Here is a 25,264-nt window from a genome sequence, read left to right as displayed (position 1 = left end):
TAGGCGAAGACGAAGTTTGTTCCCAAAATTTGAAAAGAGTCCGCAACTTAAAAAAGCATAAAAAGAGGGTCAAATTAGTCGCAGAAAGAGGCTCACCTCATCAACAGAATAAGGGTATGAATTACGGAACGGCCGACATAACTCCCAATAGTTTTTACAATGTTCTCCGCACTGTGTTCTTCCACATCAATTAACTCTGATTATTATTGCAATCAACGAGCAGAGTCTGAACTTAATCAATCAATCAGCAAGCTCTCTTTCCTATATGTTTGTGGGGTTAACCTAACCATACCATCGATTACAAAATGGAACAATGGTGTAATAGCATCCGACTAGAAACCCGGCTCGTTAAATCTTTAGTTGTTTTGGGTAGTTCATGGTGGGACATGCAAGCCTGTAACAATAAACCAACTGATAAGTGGGACAATCATAGTACTATGAGAACTACTGTTTACAACTCTCGGGTAATTTTAATTTTTTGGGGCTCGAAAGTGACCACACATCGTTGTACTATGACAATTACTGCTTTATTTACACTGTCAAAACTTTTGTGTGATGGAATGGGAGAAAACTATTACTGTAATAAGTAAAGGGTAGTCCAAATTAAAAGTTCAAATGCTGTGTGGTCAAGTTGCCCAACTTGCCTGAAAAGAGACCATCAACTATGTCTTCACCTTCTTACACCTTTTGAGCTTTTTTCCAGATTTGTTTTTTTCTTTCAATGAAATATATGTTAGAAAAGTCAGCATAGACTATGAACATATATGGCAACCAACATATGTTAGGTCTAATTCTTATATAGGTTTATATACAGTGCATGAATCAACCAATATACATATGAGGTCCCGAGTTCTAGTACCACGAGTGTCAAGGGTATGAATGTTCACTGTCAAATGATTTTAAAGTCATCTTCAAACAAATATTGCTCTGGACTTATCTCGTATTTATTATAAAAAAAAGTTTATTAATAGTGTATTTTTTCCAAAAAAAAAAAAGTTAAGGTCTTGAGATCTAGAGTACTTAAATTTAAGTCGCACCAAGTGTAGGTATCATGTATGTTTTTAATTTAAATTTATTCTGATATAAGTTCTATAATACATGATTCTGTATCGATATTTATTCCAAATTAATAATTTTTTTATAATATATGATTTTCTGTCGATATTTATTTTAGTCAAGGTTTAGATGAATTGGCAAAATTAATATTTAGGAAAAGGAGGTGAGATCTAAGTTGAAAACTTTCAAAATTAATAATTCAAGTCAAAATTACAGATTTTGGTTCCTCTCTTTTGTTGCATGCTTTAGATTTGAATCTTCAGTTGGTCGCATTTCATGAAGAGGTTACAAGAATGGTGGAGCCTTCAATTAGTTTATATGCATTCATTCTTTCTAGGAAGAATGGACCTTCTTTTAGAAAGGAGAAAAGAAGAAGAAGAATTTGGGTCTTTCCAAAAGTGGATGAAGATTACAATGTTGAATTATCAGTCAATGTAGGTTGTCATCCGTTTGAATGCTGGTCACTGTGTTTTATGATTGGGTTTATTCTACAGATTTGTTCATAAATTAATGGGGTAAATGATCACAACATTTATAGAAATGAAATGATTGTAAACCAAGGTTAATCCTTTGTAGCTTGTGTTAACCATCCCCTCCTTATTCAGACACTCATATGTAGACCAATCTATGTCAGGAGTGTCTGTTCGATTCAGACTAAATTTTAAATAAAAAGTTTAAATTTGTGGATTTAAAATAAATTGACCCGAATCTAAACCTACTTTTAATTCGAACCCGGACATAAACACCTCAATTGTGGCGTCATGAATCATATCCCTCCCTCCCCTGCTTGAAAGACTCTGGTTTGAACAAACCCAATATACGTGCCTCCACCGTGGGTGCATAATGCTCGTAAAGTTATAATTAGGGGTGAACAAAATTCGATTCGACTCGAAAAATTGATATTTTTTATTCGACTCGACTCAAATTGACTTTGAGCTACAATTTCATAAACTCAGCTCGACTCAAAAAAATTTCAAGTCCAAATTGAGTTGTAAAATTCAACTCGAATAACTCAATTTTTAGTAATTAGTATATTGAATTTCAAGTTTAAATAGTGTCCTCAACTCTATATGATATATGTATATCATATATGAAGAAATATATATATATATATATATTATTATAAAAAATCATTTAAATTAAAATCAAATAATATTATAATATTATAAATATTTATAATTAAATTTAAATATAAACTAAAAAAAAATTGACTCAACTTGAAAAATTATCAAGTTAACTTCAAGTTATAAAATAAAACCCATCAAAGGGAATATATCAAAAAAATTTACTCAATTTAACTCAATCAAACGCTCGCCCTACTCAAATTTCCCCAAATGCATACAAAATAGGCTTAACAAAGACCGTGAGACAAGTCTTTCTGAATAATCGAAGCGCAAGGATCCATTCAGCCCGATTACGTACAATGGTAAAAACCAGAGTTAAAATAAATATCCAATCGATATAAAATTTTATACATTAATAATCTAAAAAAAAGTTATCCATAGTATTTTTTCTAATTTCATAAGCATAGTTTTAAATTATTCACTTTTAATTAATATTTTAATAAATAAATAAGATATGTGACGGTTTCTTAATTTCACTTGTGAAATAAAAAAATCCAATATTAACATGACTTTTTAATAGAAATGATTATAATATAATATATAATCATAATTTTTCTTACCCAATGACTAACTTAAAATCTTAAGAAAGAACAACATTCATTTCAACTATTAAGACTGCTTAATGGTTTTGATATTAACATTTTAAATAGCAATTCATAATTTATTTGATATGTTTGTAATTTATAAATATTTGAGTATAATTATTGATGTTTAATACATTGACTAATTTAGATTAAGTGTTATAAAGATTCATTATAGAAATAATTTTTCAACCCTTAACAACGACATAATTCATTGAGTGGTTTTAGTAGTAAAAAAATGTTGTTCTCTCTTAGAAATCTCGAATATAAATAATTGCATCGGTAAGATATACGTATGATATTAATAAACTAAGGTATGTTATGATCAGAAAATACCTGTTAAATAAACCCTTTCCCCGTTCTTTTAGTTCTCCCCTATAAATACATCCCCTAAACAAAGTAACCTTTAAAACCCTTCAACCAATTCATAACTATAACACAAATATGGTGAATCCTTCAATGAATGTGCCCTCAGAAGAGCAGCCACCACCCACCCCGAACCCTATCCAAATAACTGACCCTCTTGTGCCAGTGCAGCAGCCACAAAGCCAGTCGCCAGAGCTTGTTCAATCTCCAGGCAGGAACCCCCCATCGGCAAGAAAGCGGCCAGCCATTTACCGCGGTGTACGAAGCAGGAGCGGCAAGTGGGTGTCCGAGATAAGGGAGCCCCGTAAAACGACGCGTATATGGCTCGGGACGTACCCTACACCCGAAATGGCAGCCGCCGCGTATGATGTGGCTGCTATTGCCCTAAAAGGTCCCGACACCAATCTCAACTTCCCCGATATGGTTCTTTCGTATCCCCAAGTGGCTTCTACGTCCCCAACCGATATTAGGGAAGTGGCTGCGCTTGCCGCCGCTGCCAGGTCACCCAACCGATATAGTAATACCGGCCGCACATCAAAAGACGAGGGCAAGCCAGAAAACGAGGGTACCACGTCAGGTCCTAGTATGCAGCCTTCTGGTTCATGTCAGGAATATATTGACGAGGATGAGCTCTTAAACTTCCCCAATTTGGTGGTGGATATGGCAGGAGGAATGCTTGTAAGCCCTCCCAGCTGGATAAACTCACCACCTTCTGATGATTCATCAAATAATTCACATGTAGAAAGCCTATGGACTTACCCTTAAACTGATATTTCTACATAAAGTGTTTGTTTTCTCTGTTTTCTTTTTTTAGGAATACAAAGTTTTGGACGATCGTTTCCCCCTTGGTGGTGGGCGATAGCTTGCTCGTTGTCCTCAGAATTTTAGAGTTTTCACTGTTCACTCTTCCCCCTCTGGTATTTTTCTTACGTTAGTGGCTATGAAAAAAAGCCTATTTCTAAGCTAAAAGGCATTGGGGTCCCTCCCAGAGGTGTCTGTGTAGTACCACCAATTCCCATTTTTTACCAAGCAAGTTAATTTAGCAGATGAAATTTTAAATTCGTAAAGTTTCAATCACATTCCACCATAGGCCATAGCTAGCATGAATATTAAACTGGGATATGCCTACTTATTACTACACATATCTTAATTCTTTAACTGATATGAACAGATTTTGATGCTCAAAACTCAACAACTTTCTTTCCCTAAAGAGAAAAAACAAACACCACTACATGAATCCTTTTATCGTTTCATTTTTTATCACCATTGAATAAATTATATACATATATATCTTTTTACTCATTATAAATGTGATAAAATTTAATATTGATCAAATTATCACGTCATGCTCTCATTAAGATATCTATATATGCACATTGTTTTTTTTAAGGAAATAAAGAATGATATGAAAAGGTAAAATTAATTAAAGTAATAATTTTAATATAACAACAAATAATCAAGTATGTTATAAGAACGAACAATAATAATATTTTTAAAAAAATTAATATATAAATATATATTATAATTAACTTAAAAGGCGCCGATAACGTTAAAGATGTAATCGTCAACAATTAAGACATTCTTCAAGCACTAAAAACAAAAACAAAAACAAAATTTAGGTGATACATTTATGTTAAGAAATCATATCATTGATTATATGTTCAAAGATTCTTGCCTTGTTTACATTGTACCATGAAAACTACTGTTCATCCCTTTTTGTATGTCTTGAAATTCGAAATGCGTAACTTGTTAAAATTTAAAAATTTAATATATATTTAGTATTTTTTTAAAAATATATATAGAATTTTATATATACTTAAAGAATTTAAATTTTATATTTATTATAAAATTCATTTTTTTTCAAAATTCTCATATTTTAAAATAATATATATATTTAAAATTAAGAATGTTTTAGGAAATATAAAAAAATGGTGGAACCTTTGTTCATGTTTAAATGGACCTTATTTTAGAAAGATAAAAAGATGAATTTGTGTCTTTCCAAAAGTGGATGGGATGATAATTGTTGAAGAATTACGATAACAATAGTATTTAATTATAGTGATGTTGATATCACTCAATCTTGCTTACACTTTTTATAAATTCGGCAACTGTGTTTCATGTGCGACATGAATAATTTTTTCCAGAAATTAATGGGGTAAATGATTATATGGCGATATGAAAGCAATAATGTGCATAAATTATATAAATATTAAGAATGGAATCATTAGGTTTTTCCTTTAATGATCTTCGTTCCATGGACAAGGATAAATCATTTGTATAGCGGAAGTGGGACATGTGGTTTTTTTTAAATTAAAGAATAGAATAATAAATATAAAATTTGAGGGATCTCATGTCAACTAAAAAAATTATAAACCAAAAATATTAAGACAAAGATTTAACTTATGTTAGAAATATGAATTTAGAGAATCATATAATAAAAAATAAATAAAGATGAATGTGAGAACAAATAGTTAAATTCAAAAGCTAAATCAACCAGGCTAGAATCCTGTGTAAGTTACCCAAATACAAAGAAAGAAAGGCTTATCCAAGACCCAAAACCCCGTCTTTCCGAATAACCAACGGGCAAGGGTCCGTTCAGCCCATTACAAATATAGAGTTAAAAAAATATCGGATATAAAATTTGATATTTTAATAACCCTTTTATTAAATAAAAATGAGAGTTTTTGCCTTAATTTATGAATAAAATAAATTAAATTTAAATATTTTATTGTGATAAATTTGTATAGTATTTGAATATTAAAAATTAGCTGACTCTATTCCCATATGTAATGGGGTAAGGGGGAGGTAGGGTAGTAGGATGTCCCCAACGTTAGGTTGAGAGCAGCTTCCATAGAAGACCTCCGTTATGAATTACCTCAGTGGGACTCGATCCCACAACCACAAGGTTAAGAGCCTCGCGCTCTACCAACTGAGCTAGACGAGAAATCCATAGTATTTGAATATTAAAGATTATAGAAAATAATTTGAATAGATTATTTGATAATTCATGATAGTTTTTTTTTCTAGTTCTTAAAGTGAAGTTAAGAAGCATGTGTATCTTTAATTGATACATGGATTTTGTCACATTCATATCATGAGTGGAAGAAAATAAAATATTATTTTCTTAAAAAATTTAGAATTAATTTTAAGTTGAGTGATAATAAATTAATATATTATTGTATTAGACACGAATTTGATTCTTAGATAAATATTTTAATTATTTTGTTTAATTTTTTTTGGGTGACCCTATTTAAAGTTATTTAGAAGTATGAACAATTAAAATTGTCATTAAAATATTTAAAGAAGGATGTTTTAATATTATCTTAACTCATTCAAACTCTTAAATAATAATATAAATTTAAAAATGGTCATATAAATTAATAATAGTATAGTTTACCTACAAAATATGGGGAGCTTACGGAAAACATGGAACTTATGCAAAAACTTCAATGGATATTGTGGGGATAAAATACACTTGGAAGGAAGAAAAAGTCAGAAGTGAAAGAATAGGCGGAGGAGTGGGGGATGGGCTATGGGTCGCGCCGTACACGCGCTCTAACGCGGCAAAACAAATAAAATAAAATATTCTACAGACGCTCTAACCCATCATCAGTCATCACCACCGCCGCCGTCTCTGTCGTGTGCGTGTCCCTTTGTCGTGTAGTGTAAAAATGGGAGTTAGCAAGTATTTCAACTGTCAACCGTGTATTATGAAAATCGTGTCACGTCACTCTGAAGTGAAAGATACGGGGGTTTGGTCTTTGCCAGCTACCACCTCATCATCTGTTTGAAAGTTCCTTTTGAACTGTCCCCGTCACTCTCACCTCCAATTCATCGCCGATTTGAGTACTTAGGAAAGGGTCAAAGGACGCTGAAAGGAAATCGTCCGCCATACTTGTAAAGAGATAATACAGAAGGTGTCGCTTTTGACTCCGACAGCTAGAGAAATAATAATTTTCTCCAGAAGCTTCATAAGTCAAATCCTCAAAACCACACGTGTCGTCCCCTCAAGTATGAGAAGTTGTTTGAAAAATGGTACAGCTGGCTAAGCAAAACCCAAGCGTGGATCCCCATCCTCCTCTTCACTCCACAAAAGACCTACAGCCTGGATCCTCTTCAACTTCCCGTGTTCGTCCCCCTTCTTTAAATCCACACTTTTGATCTCCACAACTTCTTATATATATTTAAAGCCATTTCATTTCATAATTGTCTTTCACATTCACTCAAAAGTCAAATCCAAGTCTCATCCTTTTATTCCTAAAAAGTTTTTCTTTAGCTTACTCCAACTCAGCTCCCAAGTTCACTGTTGGAACTGTCCAACTCAAATGTTTAATTAACTGAATCTTCAACTTCTTTGACTTTACCGTTTTAATTCATTATTGCTTCGTTTTGGAATTGATTTTCTCGGTCAAGATTATGAGATGATCACTTCTGGGTTTGTTTCGTCACCGATGTCGGATAGTGGAAGTGGAAGCTGTCGTCCGACGAATTTCTCCGATGAAGATGTGATGCTAGCTTCGTGTTACCCGAAAAAACGAGCTGGGAGGAAGAAATTCCGGGAGACACGACACCCGGTATTCAGAGGAGTCCGCCGGAGGGATTCCGGTAAGTGGGTATGCGAAGTGAGGGAGCCTAACAAGAAATCGAGGATCTGGCTGGGGACATTTCCGACCGAGGAGATGGCGGCACGTGCACACGACGTGGCGGCGTTAGCTCTGAGAGGAAAGTTGGCTTGTCTGAACTTCGCAGACTCTGCTTGGAGGCTTCCGGTACCTGCTTCTACTGATCCAAAAGACATCCAGAAGGCAGCAGCAGAGGCGGCGGAGATATTTCGACCCTCTGAGCCATCGCATTCAGACGACGCAAAGAGAGGTGAAAACACGGAGGCGGAGGAAATGAAATGCCGGAAAATGAGTTCTATTTGGACGAGGAGGCAGTGTTTGGGACCAACAAGTATTTCGCAAACATGGCGGCGGGGATGATGATGTCTCCTCCTCGTTGTGGATATACAGGGGATGAACAAGAATTCGATGCTTCCGATGATTATGTACCTCTCTGGAGCTACTCGATTTAATCGAGTTCAGCTTCGAGTATAATTACACAGGAATACTATTTTTAGTATATTTAGGAACCGACAACATTGATCCGTACTTCGTATTTTTGGCAAGTACGGATGGTCTTAAAGTGGGACCAAAATTTGATTCTGACCGGAGTATGTATATGTGTTGTTTTAAGTAGTAATAAAGAGTAATTAAGATTCTCCAATCAAGCTCTTATCCTAATTAAATAGATTGTCATAATTAATTAGCATTCAAAACAAGCTACTTGAAACTTAAAAGATACAACACAATGATTTACATTCAAATTGTATTGTCTTTCTGGACATACAGATTTTCCCAAAAAGAAAAGACTTGAGAGTCTAAAAAACTGGACTTCAAATTGCAGAAACGGGACATTTTAAAGCAGATTCTACAGAAACGCATAAAGACATGAGCCATCGATGTTCTATGCACCGGTTTGGCTCGACCATTTGTCGTAACCATCTTTCGGTTGGGCTCCGAAATTGGGATTCGATTTGAAAAATGTGGTTTGGAGTCGCCACCGACTAAAACGAATTTAGTGGGTCGGACACCATCTTATCTGATCTGCGTTTTACCAGAAATGTGTCGGGTTCGGGAGTCGGTTACGGTCAAGGAAGGATTAGCACCATTGAACCGCCTTTTCGGTACCAATTAATTTGTCGGTTGTCTTAGTTGCGAAAATTCGAAATTTAAATTAAAATTTGACAGACCCGATTCAAATTAGTTACAATTGATTAATTTGAATACCCTTAAAAGATAAAAACGTTTGACTCGTAGCGAAGTATAAAATCGAATTAGGATAGCAAGTGTGCAAACGTGAGAATAATAAATAAAACAAAAAATAATGAAAAATAACAAAATACGTAAAAAATAATAAAAATAATAAAAATAAACAAAATGAATAAAATATTAAAAAATAAATACACAGATAAAGGAAAATATTAATAGAGTAAAAAAATAAAATAGGTAAAAGAAATTAAAAAATAATAAAAATAATGTGTACATATAAAGTAATATTTACTAAAACAAATAAAAATAATAAATATATAATACTAAGTAAAACAAATAAAAATAAATATATACATGATATTAAGAAAAAAAAATAGAGAAAATAAAATAAAGTAAAAATATAATATATATATATAAATAAATAAAAACAAAAATAGAATATTAAGAAAAATATATATAAAAATGTATAAAATATAATATTAAGAAAAAATATATATACATAGTAAATGGAGAAAAATTAATACATCTATACATATATATATATAATGATATAAGATATATATAATAAAAATAATATAATATAAATAAAAAAAGGAATATAGTAAATAAAAAATATATATAATTAAAAATATATATATAGGGGACGAAATTAATATAAAAGTAAAATTAAAGGGTAAATTTCAAGGTAAATTAAAGATTAAGATTGACTTAGGGGGAATATTAAATACTTTAAAAAATGAACATGCCTCGGGAGTAGATCTAGGTTCGAAACTTCGAAACCCCACCCTTTTTTGGTCATCGGCGCAACCCACACTTTGGGTTATTCAAACCAAATCTCAAGAAAAAGAACATGCACATGCGAGAAATGAACGAATCAATGTAAAAAAATATGCTACCTTTTATTTCCTTTTTGAATCGTTTACAATAGCTTTGCCTTTGTATTTTTTCGTGTTTTCCTCTGTATCTTCTATGTAAATCGTGTTTTACAAATGGGGAGGATCACATGTATTTATAGTGAAAAAACTAACTATTTTTAGAATCCTATTAACAATAGAATCCTAATACAACTAGACTCCTTGCTCGGTTGTTGCACGTTTGTTGGTGTGGTTGTTGCTTTAAAAGATATGGTGGTGAAGAGTCCTCTTAGGAGATGAACTCTTGCTAGTTCTATCTTTTAAGAAAATAGGTGTCTACAGCTGCCCCTCTTTGTCATTTTTCGTGGAACGAAAAATATGACAAGATAAAAAGACACAAATTTTCGTTCAATGGAGTTGAAGAATAACTCCCTGTCGAATTGAGTTGCGGATGGCTCCTCCGTCACGAAATCGAGTCCATCTTGAAATGATTTGAATCAGAATGTGGCTTCTCGTTGTAGTCCTCTTTGGTATTCTTCTCGGTTTAAAGACCTTCGCTAAAAATTCGACTGGAAAGTAATCCCTTGACTCCACAATATGGTTGATATGCCCTCGAGCTGAATGAAACTGAACTTGAAAAGTCTTCGTTGACAGATAGTTTTTCTCGACTTAAGCTATGCTGACGGAAAAAAGGCTTCTTGCTACTAAGGACGATTAACCCAGATATTCTTCTCGGTTTGAAAACCTCGATTGCAGCCGGAAAATAATGTGATTGAGGTGTCATCGAGCTAAATGGAATCGAACTCGACAATTTTCGTTGATAGATAACCCTTCTTGCCTTGAGCTATGCTGTAAATTTGATTTACCTCTGAGTTGAATGTAATCGAACTCGAAGGTCTTTGGTGATAGATAACCCTTCTTTAGTTGGATATCCTTCGTCATGAAGTTGAAATCCAATCTAGAGATGGATGCTGCTTGTGTGCACGATTCCCCTTCGTCGTGAAGTTGAAATCGCGGGTGGCCCCTTCGTCGTGAAGTTGATCCTTCATCGTGAAGTTGAAATCCATGTGGGTAGTATTATTCCGAGTCCAATATCCTCCGTTGTGAAGTTGAAATTGGCTATGGAACTTGGAAATTGTTTGTTGACAGCCAGCCGCCCCTTCGCTCTGAAACTGAAAAGTTGTTTGTTGACAATCAGTCGCCCCTTCGTTGTGAAGTTGAGCTTGTGTTGTCTTGAGTCCAATATCTCTTGTTGTGAAGTTGAAATTGGCTCTGAAACTGGGAAGCCCCTTCGTCGTGAAGTTGAGCCTCAAATGGCACGATATCCTCCGTCGTAGAGTTGAAATCGTGGATGTACGGGTACGATATCCTCCGTCGTGGAGTTGAAATCGCGGATGGCTCCTTCGTCGTGAAGTTCAGCCTTGACTTGAATATCCTTCGTCGTGAAGTTGAAATCCAAGTATTGTATGTTGCGGGTGGACACGATTCCCTTCGCCGTGAAGTTGAAACCGTGGATAACCCTTTATTGTGAAGTTTAGCTTCGAGTTAGATATTCTCCGTCGTGAAGTTGAAATCTACTCTCGAGCAAATTGTGTCGCTTTGAGTTCAATATCCTTCGCTGCGAAGTTGAAATTGACTCTAGCTAAAACCTGAAAAAGTTATGCATATATGTGATGCTATGGATGCAATGCTCTTAGGTATGCCTAAAATGCATATGCAACATATGTTATCTTGGGGCTATGGAGAGAAATCTCGATCTCCGGTTGCCTATCTGGAATCTTGATTCTTGAATCTTCAAGTTCAGATCCCTGATCTTAAATTCTTCAAATGTTAAATATGATGTGCACATTCTATTTTTGATTTGAGAAATGCTTTTCGACCATCTCAAGTATGTGTCTGAGCTGAGTGTAACGGTTCAGATGATGCTTCAAGAGAAGTTGTCTCGAAAGAGATATAATTCATTTCAAGGGAAACGATCTCAAAGATATCTGTTGTTTCATGAAAACGGTGTCAAGGGAAACAAAATTTTGTTTTAAGGGAAATAAATTTGAAGATTTTGTGTTTCAAGAGAAATTGTCTCAAGGGAGACAAAATTTGTTTTAGGGGAAATAAATTCGAATATTTTGTTTCAAGGGAAACTGTCTCAAGAGAGACGAAATTTATTTCAAGAGAAACTGTCTCAAGAGAGACAAAACTTAGTTCCAAAAGAAACTATTCAAGGGAGATGAAATTTGTTTCAAATAAAACATATTCAAATAATTTGTTTCAAGGAAAACTGTCTCAAGAGAGAGAAAATTTGTTTCAAGGGAAACTGTCTCAAGAGAGACGAAATTTATTTCAAGGGAAATGTTTTCAATTTTATGTTTCAAGAGAAACTGTCTCAAAGGAGGCAAAATTTTGTTTCAAGGGAAACTATCTCAAGAGAGACAAAATTCATTTCAAAGAAATGTTTTCAATGTTTATGTTTCAAGAGAAACTGTATCAAGGAGACAAAATTTTGTTTCAAGGGAAACTATCTCAAGCGAGATAAAACTTCTTTTTAAAAACAGTCTTGAATGAAATGAAATGCCTTTTTCGAGTGAAACAGTCTCAAGTGAGACAAAGTCTGTTTTAAGAAAAACAATCTCAAGTGAGATAATCATCTGCATTAAATGAGACTATCTCAAGCGAGACAAAATTATATTGGAAATGTTGAATCTGAAGATGAATATCGATCTTTCAATATGTCGAGTTGGTTGAAGTGTGACTTCTTGCTGCTGAGTTAAGCAACCACCATCGATTTTTACAAACTCTTTTGAATCAAGTATCTTTCGCCTTGAAGTTGAAACTTGACTCTAAAGCTGCAAAACTTATGTATGTGAAAAAAATGATAAATATGATGCTCTAAAATGTATGCATAATGAATGAGTTCTTGTTTTATTCCTTGGACAGAATCTCATTTTTTGCCTGTTGGTTCCTACATGTGGAGGAAAAGCCTTCGGAAGATCTGATCATTCGCATCAGGATTTTGAATCCCGGAGATGCCCCAATATTCAATGTTGAATCTCCAAAAATGCCCCAACATTAAAAGTGCCCCTATTGTTCCTCATTTCTTGCTTCAACATTAATTCTAAGCATGAGATTACTGTCTGAGAGCCACATGTCATTTACCAAGATTCACTCTAGAGAGATTGTCCTGTTTGAAAAAATGTTTCTCTTTTATTTTCAAAGTTCTGAAAATATCAATTAAAAGAGTTTCGAAAAATGTTTAATCAGAAGTTTTGAAAAAATTTCCCCTTTCACGGTTTTACAATTGAGACGAATCATAAAACTAGAGTTCATTGGATATCAAAGAATTAATTACAATGTTAATCCTTCAATAAATTATAGCTATTTGACACGTGCCAAGATCAAAGCTATTTTTGGGAAATGGTTAAGTAAGGAAAGGATAAAAAGTCTCAGTTATTGTGTTTGGTCAAAGGTTTGACATTTTTGTTTATTTGATGCTCAAAGGTTTGATGGGGTATCTTATATGCTCCTCTACTGGAAGTGTTCTCGACTCCCAACTTTCATGGTCATGCTCGGATTGTGCGATGCCTTATCAAGGAATTTGTGCGATCGCCTCAGCTGCCCAATTTTCGTATTCGAGCCGCCTTTTCAGGTTTTCAACTCAAATCCTCTTTGGTTTCAAGATGTTATTCGTAATTTACGTCTTGAACCCCCCTTTGTTATTTTTCTCTATCATACATTAATTACACTATTTTTTTGCAAATAACGATTAGTCCTGATGGGCGGGATGAAATTGAAGATAGTCTCTTCTGTTTAGAAATCCATGATGATTAGAAGGGACTTTTAAGGCACTTAATGTAGGTCATGGTTCATGGTTATGAAATAAAGGGATAAAAGTCTCAAACAAGTGTTTAAGGGTGATTGAACCAGGGATCAATTCATTCTGATGTCTTAATCATATCTTGCTAAATTTGAATCTGCTCATATGTGTGTCTCTTTTGATGCTCTATGATCTTCGAGTGGAGTGATTCAGTAATTCAGAAATGATTGTGCTTGATCAATCTCATTTGATGCTCTATGATCTTCGAGTGAAGTGGTTCAGTGATTTGATCAATCTCATAGTTTGAATCTCGATGCGTCGTTTGAATCGAGAGAATCTTTGCATGTGCATATTGTCTTCTTTTTTCTTCAATTTTCCTTTGTTTTTCCTCTTTTTATTTCCTCTTTGCTTTTTTTCTCTTTTTGTTCTGATTGAATCTTCGCATTGGGCATTTGGTTCACCTTTCGGTATCTCATTTGAATCAATGTCTTCACTCATGCGAGCATATTTTCTCCACCTTGCCCCCCAGTGTGGAGGGTGATCCTTGGTTAGGGTTGAATCAGAAGAAAAATACTATAGGCTCAAAAGGGGACACAAAAGATATATATTTTCTCCTGTTGTGAAGGGGTAAAGAAAGAAAGTCGTTCATCATTTCATACATAGAAGCTTTCACAGAAGAGGTATCCCCAGGGGATAGATTTTCAGGATTAATTTTATTCTCATGAAAACAGTGTAATTAATGCATGATAGAATTATTTCGAGTGAATTCTTCTTTCTGCTTCTTGCCCCCAACATGTCTCAATGTTCAGGCTCTCTGCGAGATGCCCCAAGTTGTGTCTTAGAAGAATGCTCATGTTCAAACGAACAACTCAATGCCTTGGGTTTTGATGACATAAAAATGTCAATTTTTAGTCTAAAAAGACAATGGTGTGACTTTATCGACTCAAAGAAAGGTATGGTATGAAAAAGTTTCAAAGGGGTGGTAACGTCAAAACTTGGTCTTTTTGGTAATGACCATGAGTTATTTTGGGTAAAGAATGAAGGTATTTTATTTTGGGGTTTGAGACAGGATAAGAAAGGTCTAATCTTGACATATGTCAAAAATTTATAATTCTTGAAGAATTAAAAGAATCCTTAATTCATTTAATATTCGAAGAACTAAAGATTAAAATTTGTTCAATTGCTCCACCTTAGAAAGTAGCATAAATTCAATCGTTTAAAAGATTAAGCAAAATATCAAAGACGTGTTCAAACAAAACAATCCTCTAGGTGCAAATGGTATATGCAATTCCCCCTTCTTCGGCTATCCATACCCCTGAATCAATCAGGTTTTGGATCTTGCACTTCAGCGCCTTATAGTTCTCAGAGGAATATTTGGAGCATTCTATGTGACAACTACAAACAGCTTCAACATCGTAGCCCTCAGGATATGTGGACTCTTTTCTCATATCATCATGGCAAGCTTAGTCATATAACCAACTGATCGAGCTCCCACTGTACCGATTTCAATTTTTTCTTTTAATGTTACAATCTTGCTTCCATGTGGTGTCATGTGGTTAAAACCACTTCATCGAATCCTTCATGAATAAATTTCATGTTTATGAAAATGCTTAAAAATGAAATGCAGATACAAAATGCAAAAATGCATGAAATGTTCGAGGCATTGATCCAAAAACATGTATGTTATTATAAATAATCTTTATTGGGACAAAAGTGTTATATCTTTTAAGAGACAATAAACATATTTAAAGGTACATCTGGACTAAATCCTCTAGACCTCGAAACAAGTTGACTAGTCTTCTGCCTTCGTGTGTCACCGGTCGAATACCCTGCCGAACCGCTCCCGACTTCTCTGGCTAAACCTTGAAAATATTGAGTTGTTTTTTTGTATTGGTTCCCAAAAAATGTCGAATGACTGCATCTCTGGCTTTTATCCTTTACTGAATCGGAAATTCCATTGAAATCCTCCATCAAAGGGATTATCCGAAGTTCATTTGCTTGTTTCTTGAATTTGTCGAAAGTGACTTGCCATCTTGATCTTGTTGTCTTTGAATGGACTCTCGAGGTCAGTAACCTTTTTCTCGTCTTGCCCTGCCACCTTTGTCAACCCATTTTTGAAAAGTTAACTTTTGATGTACTTGATTGTGGGCATCATGTCTTCTTGATCGAATGTGACACATAATTGTCTTGCAAATTGTCCTCATTTTCTTTCTGAGTCTTTCTAACCATAGTCAGACCCCTGCGTTTCTCATCTCTTGTATTACAACCCCTTTGTCCATTAATGCAAATTATTTATGGTTAACGAACACGTTTTTTGTGTGGATCAACACCTGTTTTGAATGATGCAGATGATGGAAATAAAATAAAAGAGAGAAAAATTGAAAAGAGTTAGTAAGGTAAAGATAATAATAATGAAAATAAAAGGTCCTACCCCACATGATATCTACCCCTCATGCTTTAATTCCTACCCGGACATGATCTCTATCCCGCATGCTAATTCCACACAAATCCTAACCGCATATTTGTCTAGTTCGCATGCTTTGAACAGAAAGTAAAGCATGAAACAAAGCAGCCTAGGGTTTGGAATGAGGTTTTGGGGTGGGCTCTAATTCTCCATAGCCTCCCGGTTTAGGTTCTAAAAAACGGGACCCGAGTTCTCCTTGCTGGTGCCCCCTTGGGTTTACCAGACCCTTAGTCCTAAGCTCATTACAAGCTTATGTGGACTAAGTTAAACTCGAGAGGAAACATTCCCTTATGCCCGCACGGTGAATAAATTCACACGAAGACATAAGGTATATGAATCCCGAAGGCTACTTGCTAGGCCCACACGGTGACTAAATTCACACGAAGGCGTCACTTTCACCCCCACTTAAAAGGGTTCGGAGCTCGGGTATAGAGCTAAGATGAAAACTTTTTCAAAAATCTGAAATCATTGAAAAAACGTCAGTACAACTATTTACTTGAAAAAAATAATCAAAGATAAATAATTGGAATCAAATAAATGAATTAAAATTTAAACTTGTAATTTTCGCTAAAAAAAAGATAACCGAAAATTAATTTCGGCATGACTCACTTACATGTCCCAAGGGGAGTCGCCAAGCTGTCGTAACCGTCTTTCGGTTGGGCCCCGGAATTGGGCTTCGACTTGAAAAATGTGGATTGGAGTCGCCACCGACCATTTTAAAACGAATTTAGGTGGGTGGAAAACCATCTTATCTGATTTGCGTTTTTACCAGAAATGTGTCGGGTTCGGGAGTCGGTTACGGTCAAGGAAGGATTAGCACCCTTGAACCGCCCTTTCGGTACCAATTAATTTGTCGGTTGCCTTAGTTGCGAAAATTTGAAATTTAAATTAAAATTTGACAGACCCGATTCAAATTACTTACAATTGATTGATTTAATACCTTTAAAAGATAAAAACGTTTGACTCGTAGCGGAGTATAAAATCGAATTAGGATAGCAAGTGTGCAAACGTGAGAATAATAAATAAAACAAGAAAAAATGAAAAATAACAAAACACGTAAAAAATAATAAAAATAAACAAAAATAAACAAAATGAATAAAATGTTAAAAAAACAAAGACATAGATAAAGAGAAAATATTAATGGAGTAAAAAAAATAAAAAAGGTAAAAGAAATTAAAAATGAATAAAAATAATGTGTACATATAAAGTAGTATTGACTAAAACAAATAAAAATAATAAATATATAATACTAAGTAAAAAAAAATAAAGATATATGATATTAAGAAAAAAATAATAGAAAAAAATAAAATAAAGTAAAAATAATATATATATATAAATAAATAAAAACAAAAATAGAATATTAAAAAATATATATATAAAAACATATAAAATATAATATTAAGAAAAAATATATATACATAGTAAATGGAGAAAAATTAATACATCTATACACATATATATATATATATATATATATAGAATGATATAAGATATATATAATAAAAATAATATAATATAAATATAAAAAGAAATATAGTAAATAAATAAATAAATATATATGGGACGAAATTAATATAAAAGTAAAATTAAAGGGTAAATTTCAAGGTAAATTAAAGATAAGATTGACTTAGGGGGAATATTAAATACTTTAAAAAATGAACATGCCTCGGGAGTAGATCTAGGTTCGAAACTTCGAAACCCTACCCCTTTTTGGTCATCGGCGCAACCCACGCTTTGGGTTATTCAAACCAAATCTCAAGAAAAATAACATGCACATGCGATAAATGAACGAATCAATGTAAAAAAAGATGCTACCTTTTATTTCATTTTCGAATCGTTTACAATAGTTTTGTCTTTGTATTTTTTCGTGCTTTCCTCTGTATCTTCTATGTAAATCGTGTTTTACAAATGGGGAGAATTACATGTATTTATAGTGAAAAAAAACTAACTATTTTTAGAATCCTATTAACAATAGAATCCTAATGCAACTAGACTCCTTGTTCTGTTGTTGCACGTTTGTTGGTGTGGTTGTTGCTTTAAAAGATATGGTAGTGGAAGAGTCCTCTTAGGAATGAACTCTTGCTAGTTCTATCTTTTAAAAAAATGAGTGTTTACACCATGGGTGAGTCCTGTTACTCGATACAATTTCATCATTTGGTAAATAAGCACTCGTCTCCATGAAAAAAAAGTATCACTTTATTTTCTTGAGGAGTGTCAAGGTCCTGAACTCGGCATTGTCCCTGACAGAGCATGAAGAAAGTTCAGGTAGATCCTGAATAGTTTTAAGGCATTTGAGGAATGCAATTCTGAATTTAGTCGAATCGAATGGATTCAGCACTCGCACAATTTTACTTAATGCATGGCCCTAGTGGCGAGGCTAGTAGATTGTTAATAATGTTGTCTGGCAGATACTGGTTAATTAGGAAAGGATTACTGTAATCAAGCTTGTAGAAGTTCAGATACAAGATGTGTTGTCACAAATGCAATCAGTGGAGCTGCAACCATGACTCTCGAAGCTTCATCTCTCACATTAAAGGCTTGAAGTATTGTTAGAATAAAACTGAAGCCAATGAGCGCGGTAGCAGCTGAATAATCTAGCTTCCCGTCAACTCGACATCTTACATGATTGGAACTATTATTGTTACCACGAGTTAAACTATACAAGCTATGGTGAAAACATGGTCAAACCCTTATCTCTCAACTTACTTCCTAAAGTCGTCAAAAAATGTTTACATGACTAAGAACCTAACACGGACTCTGGTGGCAAGAAATTTTCTCCTAATCGATAAAGTGAAATTTAACGACTGTCAACATTCTCTAAGCTTCCAATTCAGGATCATTGTGTGCTAAAATTACACTAATACGAAGAGTAGTGCTCACCGAATGTGTCAAACAGCACTCCAGAACCAGAAGTTCATCGCAAGGATGATGTAGATGTGCTACATGCCAGTATATTCATAGTAAGGCCTTTTATCAGGCCTCAAAGGCAACTTATAGTTCAGAAGGATAAAAAAGGTGATCCAACCATGAAACTGTAAAGCAAGGCTTGTTGCAGAGAAAGCTACAGCAACAGGTTCTGAAAATCACCAGAACAAAACCATCAGTAACAAGAACAACAATCTAAAAAACCAACACAGTCTAGAGATTGATAGGCAATTCACTAATGGAATTGAGAGTATACTAAGCTAAGAGGTGAAACAGCAAGGACCTGGATCGCAAAGACAAGTTTAAAAGGCCATTTTCCATGATATTTAACCGGTTTTCCACCGAGTTTCCGTCTCTCTTCCTCTCTAGCAGCCATACAATGGTTCCGGCAATCGGAATAACAGTCCCACTGTTTCCATCTCTGCTAAAGGGGCTCTTATAAATACCACGACCCATCAATCGGTTTCCCATCGGAAGAGAATTTACAGTGTTGAAAGCACTTTTCCCCCACGCACCCACTTTTCTCACATTCCTCCAAACACCAACCGCAAAAAGAATAACCATCAACACCTAATGAAAAGTCACAATTCAGTTAAAGTTACCAGGAAACGATAAGTTCATCAAAACTAAACCAAACAATAATATTCTAAATACAGTAATTTCAAACACCATAAGAACATTCTTATATTAAGTATCGACTGTCACCAATTGTGAAAATCGAATTTAAACTGATCACACGAACCAAACGACCTCGGTGGTAACTGAATTGTTATCATTTCTTGAGGTCTCGGTTCGAGCATCAGAAATATCAAAGGTGTGAACCTTTAATGTCAAATGGTTGAGAGTTATTTTTGAACATATAATACCCTTCAGAAACAAGAAATTAAACAAGGGTATCCATTTCTATCTACAAGTATTAACCTGTATCATACCCCAATATGTAAAGAGTTTGCTATTAACATTATCTGCACAATTAATATTTGGATGATCTCAATTTCTGTAAGTTGTTAACTATCAAACTGACGATTATTTCTGTCTTTCCATATTTTATATGCAAGCACACCATCAATAGCTTTTACCTTTAAAGCCCATTGAATCTCCTGATCCCAGCTGCTTACATACTGTTTTCGGGTACGTATTTCTTATCCTTGAAGTGTTAATAGCAAACTTTGTACGTACCCCAAGATGCTATTCTATATGGAAATTCTTAATTTGACTCTTAACATGCACAACTCTGACTGTTCAATAGTCTAATTAGTTCAAGCGAAAGCCCAATAGCACTATTGCCTATTGGGTCGGCAACCACTAGTTGTTAGAGTGAAACTATCGACAGATCCGACATTAATCGAGGGATTTTCGATTGTTTGATTAAAACTTTTAACAATTAGAATGTTATTATTTTTCTCAAATACATGTGTGCTATTTTAGTTTCAGGATTTTGTCTTCCAACCCTTACAAAGATATCGAAAGAGATTTAAAGAAGAAAAATATGATCTTTAAATTGTTTGATTTAACGTCCATCGAAGACTATTCACATATTTATCGTTGACAGAGATCAAACCATATTCCTTATCCTTAATGGCATTTTGGTGCATTTAGTTTTCATTTCATAGCTCTCCGTTCAATGTTAGAGAAGTAAGATTTGAGCAAATATCATAATAAAGCGCTTCAACTCATTTCTATTTAAAGTTAAAGAGGGGAAATTAAGGCAACGAACGAAAATCAAAACGTTGGCAATTGCATATACCGCCGGCATATTACATTTTTTGCATAAAAATATGGGTCCACCAGTTGAATTATATGTGGCGAAAGGAAACCACGTTTGTCGTTGTTGGTAGAATATGAAATATAACCTGCATAAAACATATCAAAAATTGACTTCATAATTTATCAAGTGGTTGCAGTTGTTAAAGAGAACATTATTTTGTTTTGAGGTTCTAGATATAAGAATTACGTTATAAGATGTGTATGTTGTCAATTGTTAAAAATATTATGAATAAAGATTATTTTGTAATCAACCCGAATTATAAAAAAATTATCTTCAATTTAGGGATTAATGAACAATTTTTACGTTTTAGAAGTTGATTTAGAAAGTGAATATAAGCAGGAGGTGTTTGTTTCATAGAAAAGGTCATTATTAGATTACTAATCTTTTTCGGAATCACATGACCATATTTAATTTAAGAGCATTAACAACATTGAAAATTAAATTTGGGATGAACTTAAATTGTAAATTTTTAAGGTTTCAGGGAGATGAAATGAACTTATAGGACCAAAATGTAATTTAACCATTACCATAAATTTATAAACTTTAAAAGACTTAAACACAGTTTTACCATATTTGGGACTAATAATTCATCATAAATAGATATCGTAAGGTTACTAATGGTCCCCATGTAATTAGCCACATTTATGTTTTCGTCTTTTAGGTTATAAATATATTTATGACACGGAATACTCGTATATTTACGCTTTAGTGCACGGGTCTAAGGATTTTAATATTTAAAATATTTATTGTAATTCCTTAATATTATGAGTTCGAGTATCGGATTATTTATTATAAAAAGATTGAGAGTTAAGAACTTAGGATCTAGTATTTTGTATAGATAAATGGAGTGTCTCAGAATTTTCAATATATTGAAATATTAAATTATAGATATAATTATTTTCTGTACTCATTTTTTTTAAAATTTGATTTTTAATTACTGAGTAAACAGTTGATTAATAAGTCAAATCAAATTTTACTGTCACAAATTTGAGAAATACCATTTCATATACGAAATTGGAAATGTAAAAAATTAAAAAAAATTACGTCAAAAATTAAATAATTGTACTGGAGGCAGGTGTAACAGACGCACATGTATCACCTCGTGTAATCTCAATTCTCATGGAAGCGAATGCGGTCCCACCGGGCCCATTTATCTGCTTAAGTCAATTTTAGATATTTTTTAATCAATTTAGTATTAATTTTGAAAATTGATTTTAAAAAGGGTTATAAAAAGTATTTTTAGAATTGTTTTGAGAGTTACAATTTAAAGTTTTATTGTTTGAGATTATTGTTAAAGAGTAATTTTTAAAGATAAAATATTATAAATTGAAAATATAATATAAAAGATAAAAATATAATTTATCTCAAAAGGATCTTTCACGGCAAAAATTAGAAATTTAAGCTTTTTGAAACTAAATTGAAAATTATTTTTTAATCAAATTAATAGTCAGCCGCTTATATTGATTAGAAGTAGTTTTCTTGCATGTAATTAAGACAACCTTTAAAATCATGTCCTCCAGCTAATCATATTTAAGTATTATAACATGGTATTAACTAACCTCACCTGAATTTTTCATGCTTTGACGGATTATCCAATGACAAAAGATTTGTTATTTTAATAAATATTTATATATATAAAGTATCCGTAATAAAATCGAACCTACAATCCACCTGATAATACAGATAATGCTTGGTTCCTCTATATAATAAGACTTGGATCATAAGCGGAGCATACCAAAAACACCAAGAAATTGGATCAGGGTGGAATTACTGTGGTTTCCATTAGTGAATAATAGTAAGAGCAGCGTGCATCAACACCCTTTATAATACCTTTCAACCGCCAATTGCAGCCTATATTAAGGGTGCGATTAAATTCAGGCCTCGTACAAGCCTTTTTTATCACAAGTTTATATTACCATTAGGCACAAAACATTAATTGTTGTTGACCTAGAATTCTTAAAACGCAGTGGGGGCAGTCTTTGCACCTAAAGAATGTTAGGCTTGTAGTAAGAGGAAATGAGAGTGCATCGAGCTTTCTCTTTTTCTATTTGCGAATATTTAAAAGCAGAGTAGATTGATAGATATTCCATGTTTTAGTGAGCTGCAAGCTGTTAGGAAAAACATGGGTTTGGAACTGTGGATGTTTCTTCCACTTGTTTATGTCTCCCTTTTCCATTTTCATGGCTTCTCTCTCGCAGAGAAAGGTATTATCCTAGTACCATACTAGTATATATATGTGTGTGTAAGCGTTTGATGGTAATACGTAAACAACTGCTGTGTTTCTTGCAGCTCCATATTACAGCTTTGTTCATGAAGCAGCGGTGGCTCCGGAGGTGTCGTTTTTTGACTACATAATCGTCGGAGGAGGGACTGCCGGTTGTCCCTTGGCGGCGACATTGTCCGAGAGGGCGAGTGTTTTGATCTTAGAAAGAGGAGGGTCTCCCTACGAAAGTCCTGGCAAGCCGGACAAAGGGAATTTCTTCCCAAATATGTTGGACAACACCCCTGGTTCGTATTCGCAAGAGTTCACCTCGGAAGATGGCGTTTCCAACACCCGAGCACGCGTTCTCGGTGGTGGTTCGGTTATTAACGCGGGGTTTTACTCGCATGCCGAACCCCAGTTCTTGATACAAGCTGGTTTGAACGAAGGTTTGGTTAATTATTCTTACCGGTGGGTTGAAAAGAAGGTTGCTTTTAGGCCACCTATGTTGCAGTGGCAATCGGCTCTGCGAGACGGGATGCTCGAAGCTGGAGTTTTACCGAATAACGGGTTCACCTTCGATCATATTTATGGGACCAAAGTTGGTGGGACTATTTTTGACGGGGATGATCACAGACATTCAGCGGCTGATTTGCTTGAGTACGGTAATCCATTCAAGATTAAAGTGTACTTGCATGCCACGGTAGAAAAGATTCTATTCGAAACAAAAGGTATGCATGCAACTTACTTTGTTCTTATTTATGTTACCCTAGAATATGTCTGATTTCTCATTGTTTCTGGTGCATAAAACGATGTGTTTTCGACGCAGTGTTCTCGAAACCAAGAGCTCAAGGGGTCGTTTTCGAAGATGAATTGGGGAAGAAACATTGGGCGTTGTTGACGAAAGATCTTAAGAGCGAGGTAATCTTATCAGCAGGTGCCATCGGAAGCCCACAGTTGCTGATGTTAAGTGGTATAGGCCCTTCTCAGCAGCTTAAGAAATTTGGTATCAAAGTGGTGATGGACCATTCCATGGTGGGTCAAAGTCTGGTCGATAATCCGCTCAATGTTCTTTTGGTTCCATCTCCGAACCCTGTCGAGCTCTCACTCGTTTCGTTCGCTGCCATCACCAAATTCGGTAGCTACATAGAAGGTTGCAGTGGAATCAGTTTCACTCCGGCTTGGTCCCGTAGTATTGCTAGAGCACTAGCCTCTATCTTAAACAAGGTTTTTTACTTTTCACCCTCTGTAAATCTCTGCATATTTGAGTTTAAATCTCACACCATTACCATGGGTGAGCATGTAGACTGAGCAGAGCAGTACTAAATTGTTTCAAGAAGGGATGCCGAGACCCGAGTCGCTCCTCGACACAAGAATAAGAGGTGGCATTATTTTCGAGAAAGTGAAAGACCCCAAGTCCACAGGCTATCTCGAGCTTCGAAGTACAAATCCACATGACACCCCGAAGGTGATCTTTAACTATTTCCAGGCACCAGAGGACTTGATGAAGTGTGTCAAAGGCATGAGAACAGTTATAGATGCTATATATTCAACATCGTTCTCGAATTTCCGGTACGAAATTTTATCAGCTCAGGCGCTGCTAGACCTCATAGTGATGCTGCCCCTTAATGAGAGACCGAGACACATTGCTTCATCGTTATCTTTGGAAAAATTCTGCATGGACACCGTGATGACTATTTGGCATTATCACGGAGGCTGCCGTATGGGCAAAGTTGTCGATTACGATTACAAGGTTTACGGTGTTGATGCCTTAAGGGTTGTCGATGGATCTACGTTTACTTCCTCGCCTGGGACCAATCCTCAATCAACGGTTATGATGCTTGGAAGGTAAAAATACTAGCAGATTTTATGTATGTATAAATCATGGGGCTTTCTGAATTAAATCATTGGCATGCAGATATATGGGATTGAAGATTCTCCAGGAGAGATATTTCGGAAAGCACCGGAAGAAATAGTTGGAACACAGTGGGATTATGTGACAGTGTGTGCAGTGCTGATTTGGCTGAGAGGGGACCAAACCACTGGTTTTGATAGCTAAATATATTTCATGGTTTGAAGCAGGCAAGACAAGTTCTGCTTGATTTGTGCTGTTTTGACTCGTGTCGTGTGTTGTTATAGTGTTGGTTGGTTTGGTATTGAATGTAAGAATCATAAGCAGTGAGCTTTGTAATATTCTACTCATTAAGTAATAAAAGAAGTAGAAGAAAGAGTTTGTACTTGGGTGGTGTGACTCGTTAATTTCTATTACCGATTAAGGTTTAAATCTATACGTGTGGTGATGCACAAC

The 25,264-nt window shown here is 34.6% G+C and overlaps 2 protein-coding genes and 1 pseudogene across 2 annotated transcripts; all 3 read left to right on the top strand.

The window, feature by feature from the left end:
• Nucleotides 1-3,205: 3,205 nt before the first annotated feature.
• On the top strand, nucleotides 3,206-3,926 carry LOC120140411 (ethylene-responsive transcription factor ERF027-like). Its single transcript, XM_039155396.1, has one exon. The coding sequence runs from the start codon at nucleotides 3,206-3,208 to the stop codon at nucleotides 3,890-3,892; it is 687 nt and encodes a 228-aa protein (XP_039011327.1). The 3' UTR covers nucleotides 3,893-3,926.
• Nucleotides 3,927-7,433: 3,507 nt separating this feature from the next.
• On the top strand, nucleotides 7,434-8,333 carry LOC120140434 (annotated as a pseudogene).
• Nucleotides 8,334-22,817: 14,484 nt separating this feature from the next.
• On the top strand, nucleotides 22,818-25,164 carry LOC120140447 (protein HOTHEAD-like). Its single transcript, XM_039155436.1, has 5 exons — nucleotides 22,818-22,960; nucleotides 23,046-23,687; nucleotides 23,786-24,183; nucleotides 24,263-24,804; nucleotides 24,875-25,164. Exons 1-5 carry the CDS (start codon nucleotides 22,879-22,881, stop codon nucleotides 24,930-24,932), a joined length of 1,722 nt encoding a protein of 573 aa, XP_039011367.1. The 5' UTR covers nucleotides 22,818-22,878; the 3' UTR covers nucleotides 24,933-25,164.
• The last annotated feature ends 100 nt before the right edge of the window (nucleotides 25,165-25,264 follow it).

The sequence above is a fragment of the Hibiscus syriacus genome, unplaced genomic scaffold (genome assembly GCF_006381635.1).
Source record: "Hibiscus syriacus cultivar Baekdansim isolate YM2019G1 unplaced genomic scaffold, ASM638163v2 tig00110785_pilon, whole genome shotgun sequence".
NCBI classification, from domain to species: Eukaryota; Viridiplantae; Streptophyta; class Magnoliopsida; order Malvales; family Malvaceae; genus Hibiscus; species Hibiscus syriacus.
Note: the sequence above shows the minus strand (reverse complement) of the source record. Positions and strands in the feature narration are given on the sequence as shown.

Bases quoted from the DNA above. Each gene is read 5' to 3' on its own strand.
- LOC120140447 (XM_039155436.1), top strand. From the start codon at position 22,879: ATGGGTTTGGAACTGTGGATGTTTCTTCCACTTGTTTATGTCTCCCTT. The intron at 23,688-23,785 runs GTATGCATGCAA...TTTTCGACGCAG, and splicing joins GATTCTATTCGAAACAAAAG to TGTTCTCGAAACCAAGAGCT. The intron at 24,805-24,874 runs GTAAAAATACTA...ATTGGCATGCAG, and splicing joins ACGGTTATGATGCTTGGAAG to ATATATGGGATTGAAGATTC.
- LOC120140411 (XM_039155396.1), top strand. From the start codon at position 3,206: ATGGTGAATCCTTCAATGAATGTGCCCTCAGAAGAGCAGCCACCACCC.